General features: G+C 47.8%; 2 protein-coding genes across 3 annotated transcripts in view; one reads left to right on the top strand and one right to left on the bottom strand.

Annotated features, from left to right (window-relative positions):
- Nucleotides 1-2,561, bottom strand: part of LOC137589531 (protein bicaudal D homolog 1-like) — a 24,402-nt gene extending 21,841 nt beyond the window's left edge. For both annotated transcript variants that reach the window (XM_068307361.1, XM_068307360.1), the window contains exon 1: nt 2,091-2,561. In XM_068307361.1, the coding sequence (XP_068163462.1) occupies nt 2,091-2,309 (219 nt within the window). In that variant the 5' untranslated portion in view covers nt 2,310-2,561. The remainder of the gene's footprint in view (nt 1-2,090) is intronic.
- A 4,994-nt stretch (nt 2,562-7,555) lies between these two features.
- Nucleotides 7,556-14,801, top strand: strap (serine/threonine kinase receptor associated protein). Its single transcript, XM_068306783.1, has 9 exons — nt 7,556-7,974; nt 8,920-9,055; nt 9,446-9,527; nt 11,466-11,538; nt 11,967-12,066; nt 12,180-12,317; nt 12,589-12,725; nt 12,994-13,143; nt 14,115-14,801. Exons 1-9 carry the CDS (start codon nt 7,863-7,865, stop codon nt 14,174-14,176), a joined length of 990 nt encoding a protein of 329 aa, XP_068162884.1. The 5' UTR covers nt 7,556-7,862; the 3' UTR covers nt 14,177-14,801.
- Nucleotides 14,802-14,945: the final 144 nt, after the last annotated feature.

A 14,945-nucleotide genomic window follows, 5' to 3' on the forward strand; every position in this document is an offset into this window, starting at 1 on the left:
CAGTGTAATGTAACTAAATGTAACTACTCCTTAATGTAACTAATAAATGTAACTAAATGTAACTCAGTGTAATGTAACTAAATGTAACTACTCCTTAATGTAACTAATAAATGTAACTAAATGTAACTCAGTGTAATGTAACTAAATGTAACTACTCCTTAATGTAACTAATAAATGTAACTAAATGTAACTCAGTGTAATGTAACTAAATGTAACTACTCCTTAATGTAACTAATAAATGTAACTAAATGTAACTCAGTGTAATGTAACTAAATGTAACTACTCCTTAATGTAACTAATAAATGTAACTAAATGTAACTCAGTGTAATGTAACTAAATGTAACTACTCCTTAATGTAACTAATAAATGTAACTAAATGTAACTCAGTGTAATGTAACTAAATGTAACTACTCCTTAATGTAACTAATAAATGTAACTAAATGTAACTCAGTGTAATGTAACTAAATGTAACTACTCCTTAATGTAACTAATAAATGTAACTAAATGTAACTCAGTGTAATGTAACTAAATGTAACTACTCCTTAATGTAACTAATAAATGTAACTAAATGTAACTCAGTGTAATGTAACTAAATGTAACTACTCCTTAATGTAACTAATAAATGTAACTAAATGTAACTCAGTGTAATGTAACTAAATGTAACTACTCCTTAATGTTAAATAACTGAATTTCTGACTGATTCTAGTTCCAAACATTACAGTTAGACAGAAAAAACATGTTTGTTTGTTTCTCTGTTCTAACATAAATCCTTTTCATTTGTCAGGTTATTAAACCCACAGAACTCCATCAATCAAGGATCAAACTATCAATCAATCACGAAACATAACATTAAAAACAAGTTTGGAATTAATTACTGCATCGTGGTAAATACAGTTTATGGTCAAACAACACTTCTGACCTATTTATTTCAGACACTTTGACCTTTTATGCTCTCTCAGGCAACATAAAATGATGTGGGGCCACATTTGGCCCCGGGCCTAGAGTTTAACACATGTGAGCTAAATCATCAACAAATGGTTCAGTTTTTTGTGTTTCCTAATAAATATGAAAAACCTACTTGGGCGACTGTTTGAGAAGGCTCTGATTAATGTTGAATAATGATCTATTAGACGAGGCCCCCTAACAAACAGGGCCCAATTGGGCGTTAGCCCCCACCTACTCAACAACACAGGGGAAGGACGTCCCACCAGAACCTCACGAGAACACCTGGACACACCGCTCACTTTCATAGGTCAACAACAAATACTAAAATATTTGGGCAGCAGTTTGGTTGTTTATTTCAGTGATGTTTCATTGATCAGTGATGTTTCATTGATCAGTGATGTTTCATTGATCAGTGATGTTTCATTGATCAGTGATGTTTCATTGATCAGTGATGTTTCATTGATCAGTGATGTGCTATTGATCAGTGATGTGCTATTGATCAGTGATGTGCAGGACACTGGAGCTCAGCCCTCTTGAACCCATGACAACGGTGGACAGAAAGTCAAGAGACAACAGATGGAACGTGGAGCTGAGACGTCAGAAACCAGGGATCCGTCATGAGGAAACGACACGGGACGTCAACAGTGACTCACGTGAGCAGACACTGCGTCTGCTCAGAGTCTACACAACCTCCTGCACCTGAGACCCGCGTCAGAGGCAGGAGTCACGACAATGAGTCAACACCTGGGAGGAAGCCTTCCTGTCACGTGCGGCAACTAAATGGTTTGACGGGACTGAAACTGATTCAGCAGATCCATCCCAGCTCAACCAATGGAAACAGGTCATATGGGAAGACCTTTAGGAAGAGCAGTGTTCCATTTAAGTCCATGTAGCCTAGCATCAATGCTAAGGGGAACTGGTGTTCTGGTGACACCTGGTGACCCAACAGCTCCAATACTCTCTGATGCATTTACTTGAATTTATTTACTGAAAAACAATCAGTGAATAAACCAGATGCCCCCCATCTATTAGTGATAACTGATTGATGGGGCCATCTCCTGCCCTCAGTTGTGTGGCCCCCACCTGAACCACAGCTCCTACACTGAGTCATGGTGCTCATGGTGCTCATGGCCCTAGGAGCCCACCTCCTGCAGCTGCTCCAGCTCCAGCCTCAGAGCCTCCTGCTCGGCCTCCAGCTCGGCGATCTGCTGCTTCAGGCTCTGGTTCTCCTCCAGGACCACCAGCCCGCACTCGGCCGCCCGGATCTTCTCCCGGTTGGCCTCGGCCAGCTCCCGGCTGAGGCGCTCCACCTCCAGCCGACACTGCTCCACCGTGTCGTCGCGCTCCGCTCCGCCCGCAGCCATCGCCCTGCGGCACCTCCCTCTGCCCGGTGCCCCTGCGTGGGTGCGTGGAGGGCCCCCCCGGAGGAGAGGCGGCTGAGGCGGCACCGACGCGTCGCGTCACACCGACGCGTCAAGCCTCACGAAAAAACAACGAACATCCGGGGAAAAACAGGAATGACCTTCATCTTCTGACGTGAGGTGAAGTGATGCTCCTCTTCCTCAGCCCGCGTCCCGCTCCGCTCTCCGTGCGGGTTTTCTGCGTGATCACCGACATCGGGGCGCATCTCTACCGGGAGAGGAGAGGCGAGGCGCGCTCCCCCCCGCCATCCTGCTGCAGGCTCCTCGGTGAGGGGCGGGGGGCAGTGAGGAGGAGGAGGAAGAGCCTCCAGCGCTGAGGCGCCCCCTGCAGGCCCTCAGCAGAAAACACGTTCTGTTCACCACTGGACTGAGGACCACAGACCAGCAGTGAAACTGTTCTTCAGGACAACACACACACACACACACACACACGCACACACACACACACACACACGCACGCACACACACACACACACAAACACACACACACACACACACACACACACACACACACACACACACACACACACACACACACACACACACATAACTAACAAACAGTCTCAGGTCTGGATGTTTCAGCCAAATGTTGATTTATAGTCAGACACATTCCAACAGTCAATCCATCAATCAATAAACCTTTATTTACATCATCTTAATCACATCAGCAGACATTTCAAAGCACTGAACAGTTACATTATGACTGTGTCTGTGTGTGTGTGTGTGTGTGTGTGTGTGTGTGTGTGTGTGTGTGTGTGTGTGTGTGTGTGTGTGTGTGTGTGTGTGTGTGTGTGTGTCTATGTGTGTGTGTGTGTGTGTGTGTGTGTGTGTGTGTGTGTGTGTTTGTGTTCAATGTAGCCACTACAAGAACAATCAGTTCAGTTCAGATAAATTAGATGCCCCCCATCTATTAGTGATAACTGATTGATGGGGGGCATCTCCTGCCCTCAGTTGTGTGGCCCCCACCTGAACCACAGCTCCTACACTGAGTCATGGTGCTCATGGCCCTAGGAGCCCACCTCCTGCAGCTGCTCCAGCTCCAGCCTCAGAGCCTCCAAGCCAGTGTCTTATTGTGCCGGTCCCAAACCCGGATAAATACAGAGGGTTGCGTCAGGAAGGGCATCCGACGAAAGACTTTCGGCAAATCAATATGCAAATAAAACCTATGACTTCCATACCGGATCGGTCGAGGCCCGGGTTAACGACGACCGCCATCGGCGCTGTTGACCTACAGGGCGCCGGTGGAAATTGGATTACTGTTGGTCGAAGAAGGAGAGGAGGAAAGTGTGTTCATAGGAGGAGAGAGAAGAGGAACACCAAGAGTATAGGACTGAGAGTAGGGACGTTGAATGTTGGAACTATGACAGGAAAAGGTAGAGAGTTGGTTGACATGATGCAGAGGAGGAAGGTAGACATACTGTGTGTCCAGGAGACCAGGTGGAAAGGTAGCAAGGCTAGAAGTTTAGGAGCAGGGTTCAAGTTGTTCTATCATGGTGTAGATGGGAAGAGAAATGGAGGAGGAGTTATCTTGAAGGAGGAGTTTGTTAGGAATGTCCTGGAGGTAAAAAGAGTGTCAGATAGAGTGATGAGTCTGAAGCTACAAATAGAAGGTGTGATGTTCAGTGTTGTTAGTGGGTATGCTCCACAGGTAGGATGTGAGCTGGAGGAGAAGGAGAAATTCTGGTCGGACTTTTATGAAGTGATGCAGAGCATGCCTAGAAGTGAGAGAGTTGTCATTGGAGCAGACTTCAATGGACATGTTGGTGCAGGAAACAGAGGTGATGAGGAGGTGATGGGCAGGTTTGGTATCCAGGAGAGGAATGCAGAAGGACAGATGGTAGTTCATCCATCCATCCATCTTCCACCGCTTATCCGGAATCGGGTCGCGGGGGCAGCAGCTTCAACAGGGAGCCCCAAACTTCCCTTTCCCGGGCCACATCCACCAGCTCTGACTGGGGGATCCCAAGGCGTTCCCAGGCCAGTGTTGAGATATAATCCCTCCACCTGGTCCTGGGTCTGCCCCGAGGTGTCCTCCCAGCTGGACGTGCCAGAAACACCTCCCTAGGGAGGCGTCCCAGAGGCATCCGCACCAGATGCCCAAACCACCTCAACTGACTCCTTTCCACGCGAAGGAGCAGCGGCTCTACTCTGAGCCCCTCGCGAACAGCAGTGTTTCTCACCCTATCTCTAAGGGAGACACCAGCTATCCGCCTGAGAGAGCCCATTTCAGCCGCTTGTATCCGCAATCTCATTCTTTAGGTCATGACCCATCACTCATGACCATAGGTGAGGGTAGGAATGAAGATTGAACGGTAGATGGAGAGCTTTGCCTCTCGGCTTAGCTCCCTCTTTGTGACAACAGTGCGGTAAAGCGACTGCAATACCGCTCCTGCTGCCCCAATTCTCCGTCCAATCTCACGTTCCATTGTTCCCTCACTCGTGAACAGGACCCCAAGATACTTAAACTCCTTCACTTGTGGAAGGACCTCATTCCCCACTTGGAGAAGGCATTCCACCGGTTTCCTGCTGAGGACCATGGCCTCAGATTTGGAGGTGCTAATCCTCATCCCCGCCGCTTCACACTCGGCTGCAAACCGGACCAGTGAGCGCTGCAGGTCACAGGCTGATGACGCAAACAGGACCACATCATCTGCAAAAAGCAGTGATGCAATCCTCAGGCCACCAAACTGTAAAGCCTCCTCACCACGACTACGCCTCGATATCCTGTCCATGAAAATCACAAACAGAATTGGTGATAAAGCGCAGCCCTGGCGAAGGCCAACAGCTACTCGGAACAAGTCCGACTTACTGCCGAGAACCCGAACACAGCTCTCACTTTGGGCGTACAGGGATTGGATGGCCCTGAGAAGAGGCCCCCTCACTCCATACTCCCGCAGTATTTCCCACAGTATATCCCTGGGGACACGATCATATGCCTTCTCCAAGTCCACAAAACACATGTAGACTGGATGGGCATACTCCCAAGCCCCCTCTAGGATCCCTGTGAGAGTAAAAAGCTGGTCCGTTGTTCCACGACCAGGACGGAACCCACATTGTTCCTCCTCAATCTGAGGCTCGACAATCGGCCGGACCCTCCTTTCCAGCACCTTGGAGTAAACTTTCCCAGGGAGGCTGAGGAGTGTGATGCCCCTGTAATTGGCACACACCCTCTGGTCCCCCTTTTTAAAAAGAGGAACCACCACCCCAGTCTGCCACTCTTTCGGCACTGTCCCAGACTTCCACGCAATGTTAAAGAGGCGTGTCATCCACGACAGCCCCTCAACACCCAGAGCCTTCAGCATTTCCGGGCGAATCTCATCAATACCCGGGGCTTTGCCACCGTGCAGTTGTTTAACTACCTCGGTGACTTCGCCCCGAGAGATTGACTCTGATCCCCCATCATCCTCCAGCTCTGCCTCTGCAACAGAGGACGGGCCATTTGGGGTAGTTGGATTCAGGAGTTCCTCAAAGTGTTCCTTCCACCGACCGACAACCTCCTCAGTCGAGGTCAACAGTGTCCCATCTTTGCTGTATACAGCTTGGATGGTTCCCCGTTTCCCCCTCCTGAGGTGTCGGACAGTCCTCCAGAACAACTTTGGTGCCGTCCGATAGTCCTTCTCCATGGCCTCTCCGAACTCCTCCCACACCCTCTGTTTTGCCTCCATCACAGCCGAGGCTGCAGTCCTTTTGGCCTGTCGGTACCCTGCAACTGCTTCAGGAGTCCCCAGGGACAACATGCCCCTGAAGGCCTCCTTCTTCAGTCGGACGGCTTCCCTGACCACCGGGGTCCACCACGGTGTTCGAGGGTTACCGCCCCTTGATGGTAGTTGACTTTGCAAAAAGGATGGAAATGGCTGTAGTGAATACTTTCTTCCAGAAGAGGCAGGAACATAGAGTGACCTATAAGAGTGGAGGTAGGAGCACACAGGTAGACTACATCTGGTGTAGACGGTGTAACCTGAAGGAGATCAGTGACTGCAAAGTAGTGGTAGGTGAGAGTGTAGCCAAACAGCATAGGATGGTGGTGTGTAGGATGACTCTGGTGGTGAGGAAGATGAAGAGGACAAAGGCAGAGCAGAAGACGAAATGGTGGAAGCTGAAAAAGGAAGAGTGTTGCATGACTTTTAGGAAGGAGTTAAGACAGGCTCTGGGTGGTCAGGAGGTGCTTCCAGATGACTGGACAACTACAGCTAATGTGATCAGGGAGACAGGTAGGAGAGTACTTGGTGTGTCATCTGGAAGGAAAGTAGATAAGGAGACTTGGTGGTGGAATGAGGAGGTACAGGAGTGTATACAGAGAAAGAGGTTAGCTAAGAGGAAGTGGGACACTGAGAGGACTGAGGAGAGTAGACAGGAGTACAGGGAGATGCAGCGTAAGGTGAAGGTAGAGGTAGCAAAGGCCAAACAAGAAGCTTATGATGACTTGTATGCTAGGTTGGACAGTAAGGAGGGAGAGACTGATCTGTACAGGTTGGCAAGACAGAGAGATAGAGATGGGAAGGACGTGCAGCAGGAAAAGAAGATGTGTGTGTGTGTGTGTGTGTGTGTGTGTGTGTGTGTGTGTGTGTGTGTGTACAGACAAATAGATAAATAGACCAATAGACACAAATTGGGTTTTGAACTAACTAGTTTTTGAACTGACTAGGTTTTTAAATTAACTAGGTTTTGAAATAACTAGGTTTTAAACACACAAGTTTGTGAACTAAGTAACTAAGTAACAAACTAACCAACCAACCAACTAACTAACCAACCAACCAACCAACCAACCAACCAACCAACCAACCAACCAACCAACCAACCAACCAACCAACTAACTAACTAACTAACTAACTAACTAACTAACTAACTAACTAACTAACTAACTAACTAACTAACTAACCCGTTACTTTGGACCCACTTATGTTCTAACCTAACTTGCTCCTGAACCATGTTTTGAATTATTATTAAAATAAATATAATATTCACGTTATTTAGTTATTATTTATGTTTATGCTTCACAACAGAGTCACACACAGCGTTTCGTTTAATTGTGATTTGATCGCCGGTCCCTCAGCAGTCAGTGGACTCGGTGACGTCCATCGTCACACACGTCACACCGGAAGTGTCGTACCGGAAGTGTCGTACCGGAAGTGTCGTACCGGAAGTGTCGTACCGGAAGTGTCGTACCGGAAGTGTCGTACCGGAAGTGATATCCCTGCTGCCGGAAGGGCCCTCCGGCTGTCTCCGTCCGGCGGTGACGCTGCGTCGCACGTTGCTAGTTAGTTGCAATGCTGTAGCTATTAGCACGCTAGCCTGTCTTCGCTGGGGAGGGAATCCTGACCCTCGGACCTCACCCCCACCCACGGACCTCACCCCACCCGTGTCCGCCCCCCCGCCAGGTGGCGGTGAGCCGTTACCGACACGGTGCTCGTCTCGATTCGTGCTAAGCAGCTAACCGGCTAGCTAGCTCCCGCTAGCGTCCCTCGCCCCCCCCCGCGTCGCGCCCGGCGGAAGGACATGGCGATGAGGCAGACCCCCCTCACCTGCTCCGGCCACACGCGGCCCGTGGTGGACCTGGCCTTCAGCGGAGTCACCCCCCACGGATACTTCCTCATCAGCGCCTGCAAGGGTGAGGCGGCCCGGGGGGTCCGGCAGGGCGGGGGGGGGGCGTTCAGGGCTCCATCCAGAGACACCTTCACGTCCACGGGCGGGGGGGGGCGCTCAGATGTACCACAGCGGGCGGGGGGGGGGGGCTTTAACCGGTGGCTTGACATAACGTCATCACCGTTAACAGACTGAAGGTGTGAGGATTGGTGGGGGGTTAGGGTGGGGGGGTTAGGGTGGGTGACGGAGGGAGTGTTTGTGGTGGAGAAACGCTTTTCATTTACCCCTCAAGGATTAACTGGATTAGATGTTTACAGATGGATTAGATGTTTACAGCTGGATTAACTGGATTAGATGTTTACAGCTGGATTAGATGTTTACAGCTGGATTAACTGGATTAGATGTTTACAGCTGGATTAGATGTTTACAGCTGGATTAGATGTTTACAGATGGATTAGATGTTTACAGCTGGATTAGATGTTTACAGCTGGATTAGATGTTTACAGCTGGATTAACTGGATTAGATGTTTACAGCTGGATTAACTGGATTAGATGTTTACAGATGGATTAGATGTTTACAGCTGGATTAACTGGATTAGATGTTTACAGCTGGATTAGATGTTTACAGCTGGATTAACTGGATTAGATGTTTACAGCTGGATTAGATGTTTACAGCTGGATTAGATGTTTACAGATGGATTAGATGTTTACAGCTGGATTAGATGTTTACAGCTGGATTAGATGTTTACAGCTGGATTAACTGGATTAGATGTTTACAGCTGGATTAACTGGATTAGATGTTTACAGCTGGATTAACTGGATTAGATGTTTACAGCTGGATTAACTGGATTAGATGTTTACAGCTGGATTAACTGGATTAGATGTTTACAGCTAAATAAATAAAACAGACATAATGGGGGTTCTGGATTCCTTCTTTCTGACCCGGTTTGTGTTCCTGTTTGATTGACAGATGGTAAGCCCATGTTGCGCCAGGGAGACACAGGGGACTGGATCGGAACGTTTCTGGGTCACAAAGGCGCTGTCTGGGGAGCCACCCTGAACACAGACGCCACCAAGGCAGCGACCGCCGCTGCTGACTTCACAGCGTGAGTGGATCATCTGTCACGTGTGCAGTCAACACACGCGTGCACGCAGCAGCGGCGCTCTGAAACACATATGTATTACACGACTGGGGGTCAGCGGGAGAGCGGGTCGTCCAATGATCCGAGGTTCCCGCTCCCGCCCAGTCACCTCAGACTGTGAGCTGACATGGAGGTGTCATGGTCATGGTCAGGACTGATGGTGACTCATTCCCCTGGTGGTCACCCATCTGTCACACCTCCACCAGCCAGCAGGGCAGGAGCTGCTAGTATTACCTAACATTAATTAATCTAATCTAATCCTGTTTTCAGAATTGATGCGTGCTGAGATGACTTTAATGACATCACTGACCTTCCACGTATTGTCTGTCGAACGTTGACGTGTGTGTTTTCCAGAAAGGTGTGGGATGCAGTGAGTGGAGATGAGGTCCTCACACTGGCTCACAAACACATCGTCAAGACGGTCAGCTTCACTCAGGTCAGTGTCACGTGTGTGTGTGTGTGTGTATCATGTGTGTCTGTGCATATTCAGTGGGATTAAAACACATGAACATCATACTAAACTGTGTTTGACCTTCTAAACAAATTAGTCGTTAAACAAGGACAATCTGACAGATTGTGTACCTGGAATGGCAAAGCATGAAAAATTGTTTTACTCATTTCCAGGTCTGGATTAGAAAGGAAAAAGGTGGCTGGTAAAAGATTTGTTTTAAAAGTCATAATTTAAAAAAAAACAAAATATGGAGGAGAACCGCTGGTGAGAGGGGCTTCAGCAGGAGAAGCTGAGTGGGTAAAAAGGCATCGTGTGCAGTTCAAGGGGAACGATGGGGCAGTTCTGTCCAGGGCTTTGACACGGTTCATGGAACCAAAACCAGAAACTTGGTGTTTTTCCAGGAACGAAAACGAAACTGAAAACGGTTCAGGAACAGAAAAAAATTCGTTCTTGAAAAAAATATCTGAACTCGTTTCCCTTCCTGTCACTCAATGCGTGGTGAGAGTGGAGACAACTATATTATTTTGTTCTAACCGGTTCAGGTTCAGTTCATGGGTGGATTCTGGTTGAAAGCCCTGGTTTTGTCACAGCTGGCCGAGCAGTCGGATGCTAAAGCTAGGTGCTAACTTTGTATTGAAACATTTGACGTTGACAATGTGGTAGTTTGGAACCACATGTTTGTCGTTTTGGCCCAAATGAATCTAAAGTGGTGAACCTGTCACCATGCTAAATTGCTAAATGATGAGCCGTAAGAACCACGATAAGTAGCTAACAAATGTGTCTAGCAAGCTAGTAATGCTAGTTAACATAGTTTAGAAGTAACTGCAGTACTTGAGATAATGTTAGCAGGGAGTCTAGAAGGCTATCAGTGATCACTCAGGTGATGTGTGCATTACCTGTAATGGTATTAATGCTACATGTGTGTTCATACCAGCAGTCTGACATGTTTTCACTCTGAACCACTGGAGTGGTTCAGATTCACACCCATGTTCCCGTTAGCCAGTGGAGCTGTGAGCTCTGGTCCCCCTAGAGGGCGCTGGGCCACAAGAATGCACCTGCTGTACTGTCATGTCAAAGTATTCCTGTTACGGCTGAAGTTTTCTGAGCAGTACTATACATATATTACTGTATATGTACATACAGGTAGGCATTTATTAATAAATATACAATATATAATTTTAATACATACCTGTATGCACATATACAGTGCAGAGTTCATTTTACCTCAAAGAAGTGCATCCCTGGATGCACTTCAAGAAAGAGTTGTGCAATAACAGAGTATATGGTAGAAACGACGCAAGGATTGAGTTTGGACAATAGTACAATATAAAAATTAAACTGTTCATTTTAATGCTTTTATGAATCATACCTGGTTAATTAAAAATAGTAAAATTATATATTAGTTTTATCAAAATGTTAAAGCCTGGTAGTCATTTAAAAAATGTTTAGAAATACAGTTGTAATGCTGTTCTTCTTTCACTTTTGCTTTTCACTCAATAGTTCTCTTTGCCTTTAATTCATATTTTCTCCTGTGGACACTGAACCTTCACTGACAGAACCTTCACACACATTTAGTAATATCTGTAGTCATATCTGTAGTAATGTCTGTTAGTAATATCTGTTATATCCGCATGTAATATCCGCACATAACGTGACAAACTCACGCGAGATCAAAGCATAGCGGCGATTTCCGGGTTTCGAAATTTATGTGGAGAAAAAGAAAATTTTTTAATATTTTTGTCGAATGCATTTAAAACTTGCGTCCCAGGGACACACGCTGTCTGATGATCGTCAAGAAATGTGCGTCAAACGAGAACACTGGCAATACAGTATACTGGATATACACCACTCAGACTTCTCATGTAAGAACACTTACAACATGTAGTGTGTTTCTTCTTGTTAATTTGAATGTTCATTTCTCAGGACAGCAGCTGTCTTCTCACTGGAGGAAACGATAAGCTGCTGCGCATCTACGATCTCAGCAACCCTGAAGCAGGTTGGTGAAGACGTCCAAGAGGAACGCTGTTCTGTCAGACACGCGTGTGCTTGATGCCACGGGTTCCAGACCAGTAATACAGTGTTTATTACTGGTGAATGTACTAGTGGTCTGTGGTAATCCACTGGGATGATGACGCTAAACCAGGTGTAGTCAGGGTGTGTTCTGGGCATTGTTCAAAGTGACTCATAGTACAAGTATTACTTTTAAGTGTGTGTGTGTGTGTGTGTGTGTGTGTGTGTGTGTGTGTGTGTGTGTGTGTGATTTTACACTTTAGGGATTGATGAAGTTCCACCTACACACAGACTTCAAACACTCACTGGAAACTAGGAAGGAGAAACACAGCTGTAGAAAGGGGAGACAGTGTTATCTCAGTGTGTGTCAGGTGTGTTCTGATGTCACCAGGTGTCTCCTCACTTTGTCCTCAGCGCCTCAGGAGATCGCAGGACACACTTCAGCCATTAAGAAAGCCTTGTGGTGCAGCAACGACCAGCAGATCCTCTCTGCTGCTGAGGACAAAACCATCCGGTCAGTGAGGCGCCGTCTCCTGGTTCAGTCGGAAAACACACCAGAGAGCCTTTGAGTCAGTGTGTGTGTGTGTGTGTGTGTGTGTGTGTGTGTGTGTGTGCACGTGTGCGCAGGCTTTGGGACAGGAGCTCCATGAAGGAAGTGAAGACCCTGACCTTTGACACCAGTGTGAGCAGCATGGAGTACCTGTCTGATGGACACGTCCTGGTGATCACCTATGGAAAGACCATTGCGTTCTACAACGCTCTGAGGTTGGTGCTCTCCTCACACACCTCCTGAGGTTGGCTCGTCCACACTGGTAACATGGATGAGTGTCAGTCTGGTTTGTTGTTCAAACCTGCTGCCCCCCCCCCCAATAGACATCACACTGGTGTTTTCACGTAGATCCAGACACGTCAACAGGTGTAACTGACAGTGTCTGAACTGAGTGGTTGGGTTAGAGATGTGTACCTCCGTTGCTCATCTCAGACCTGGTTGACTCTCTAGTGTGACCGTCGTTAAACTGATTTCACATCGTTCCAGTTTGGACCTGATCAAGAGCGTGGAGGCCCCAGCCCCCATCAATTCAGCCTCCCTCCACCCAGAGAAAGACTTCTTTGTTGCTGGTGGAGAAGACTTCAAGCTCTACAAGTTTGACTACAGCACAAAGGAAGAGCTTGGTGAGGAATCGTCATTTTTTACTGGCTGTAGTGTTTTTAAGGGTTGGCTCTGAGCTTCCAGTGTGTAAAATATTACTGGAAGTTAATATTAACCAATGCAGTACGGCAGGAAAAAGACAAGTTCTTGGGAATCCAGAAAGAGAGCAATCATCACAGACTAAAGTGAAGCAGAAGTCAGAACTAACCCTGAAGGGGACCCTGTCAAAGTCCTGACAGCACTTTACGGCCCAAAAGTCCCAACCTGCTGCTTTTGTCCTTCTGTCTGCAGAGTCGTACAAGGGTCACTTTGGTCCGGTGCACTGTGTTCGCTTCAGTCCTGACGGCGAGCTGTACGGCAGCGGCTCCGAGGACGGTACGCTGCGCCTGTGGCAGACCGCCGTGGGGAAGACCTACGGCCTGTGGAAGTGTGTCCTTCCTGGTAACGCTCTGAACACTCACTGTTGTTTCACTCACATCACAAGTGTGTAATCTGGCCACAACAAAGGCCACACACCAATATTTGGTCTTTGGCTTTATGGCACACATTTTGTCCATAAGCCTCTGCAGTGTGACCAGTTATTTCCATCCAGTGCTGCATTAGTGTTTCACCAGCATCTTGCGGTGATGGTCGAGTGTGACCGCTGCACAAAGACCTTCTCCAGCCACATGTCTTCCTCCGTGTGATGGGTCCTCACTGTTCTTCCAGGTTTTAATAAAGCGTTGGACGGGTCTGAACTCCTCAGATGCTTTGCCTGATGCTTGGCGATGGTTTGACCTTCTCTAGCAGACTGACATCGCCCACGAGACGTGTCTTTAGACAAGGTCTTTGTAAGAAATGCGAAGCACCTCATTGCACCAGTTGGGGTTAATGACCCGTGCGGTAAATATCCAGGTTCATACCTGTTAGTGGAATCCAGGTGGCCAGGAAGTAGATATCATGTTGAACATTAATGCAAAGATTATCAAGCTAAACATTTAGCACAACTCATTTCTGAGCAGGATTGTTCCTGAAATGGGACGAGAACTCAGCCACCTTTTCCTTTGGGGGGTGCACCTCTTACCGAAACACTCGTTTAGCCTTAAACAACATGCTGGACACTCTCAGACCAGAGCAGAACAAACAGGGGTCCACCTGAACCTGTAGGGGTCCTCTAGAACAGAGCCCCGCTGGAGGCAGCTGCAGGTCTGCAGTGGGTCTGGTTCACACACAGCAGGGTACCCCCCACCTGACGGGGAGCTGACAGGGACGCAGTGCATGTTGGGTAATTACTACTATGCACAAGTCTTTTTACTTGTTGGAAATCTTTTTTTATTTGTCATTTCCCAGAAGCACAGCAAACATTGACCGCTATAAAGACACTGCCTGTCTGTGTTGTGTCTGACTGACTGGTTTTTACCTGTTGTCCCCAGAGGACCTGGCTGCAGAGAACAATGAGCAGCTTTTCCCAGCAGTCCCTGAGGTCAAAGCCTGAAGGGAACACCTGCCGTCCAGAGGAACCACCAGACCAACGGAAGGTGATCGGGGGGATGTTCCAGCTTTTCTTTTAGGCCCCAGCGAGGAGCGCCGTCCCGAGCAGCTCCGCCCTCCAGGAGCTCGTGGGTCACGCAACGCCATCGCACACATCAACCATCACATTAGCTTTTATGCCGTCGTGTGGACAGTCCGGTCTGCAGAGGCGAGCCGTAGAGCCGTGAGCGTCTGCTCACCGCTGCCCGCTGCCTCTGACCAGCCCGCCGCTGTCGCCCCCCCCTCCATTTGTTTTAACCTCCCTCACACCTTGAATTCCAACCCTGGTTTAAAAATGTTTCTACTGATGAGCTGGACCAACGCTGCTGTTTTCAGTTCAGTTCCCAGAATGCTTTCTGTCGCTGTGCAGTTTGTGCTCCAGTCCAGGCGTTTTCATTTCATCAGCGTTGCTTTGCTGCTGTACCGATTGAGTTTGTGAAGTCGAGGCTCCAAATAAAAGAAGATCCTGTTTTGTGACGCTGTGGCCGACCATGAAATGTCACTGTTCCGTTTTAGTTTGGGGACGTTTGATTTTCATTCTGCAGTGAGGAAATAAAAGCATACTGTTTAAGTTGTTACTCCAGCGCCGACAGCAGAGTTGGTGTGTGTTTGTGAGTGGAAAACAGGTCTGATCGGTGGGGGGATCACATTCAAATTATGTGTGTGTGTGTATATATATATATATATACATATATATATATAGTACAGTGTATGTACACACACACACTATTGGT

The sequence above is a fragment of the Antennarius striatus genome, chromosome 22, assembly GCF_040054535.1.
Source record: "Antennarius striatus isolate MH-2024 chromosome 22, ASM4005453v1, whole genome shotgun sequence".
Classification (NCBI taxonomy): domain Eukaryota; kingdom Metazoa; phylum Chordata; class Actinopteri; order Lophiiformes; family Antennariidae; genus Antennarius; species Antennarius striatus.

Excerpts from the sequence above, each read along its gene's own strand:
- strap (XM_068306783.1), top strand. The coding sequence starts at position 7,863 with ATGGCGATGAGGCAGACCCCCCTCACCTGCTCCGGCCACACGCGGCCC. Across the intron at positions 7,975-8,919 it reads CCTCATCAGCGCCTGCAAGG|ATGGTAAGCCCATGTTGCGC; the intron begins GTGAGGCGGCCC and ends TTTGATTGACAG. Across the intron at positions 11,539-11,966 it reads TCTCAGCAACCCTGAAGCAG|CGCCTCAGGAGATCGCAGGA; the intron begins GTTGGTGAAGAC and ends CTTTGTCCTCAG.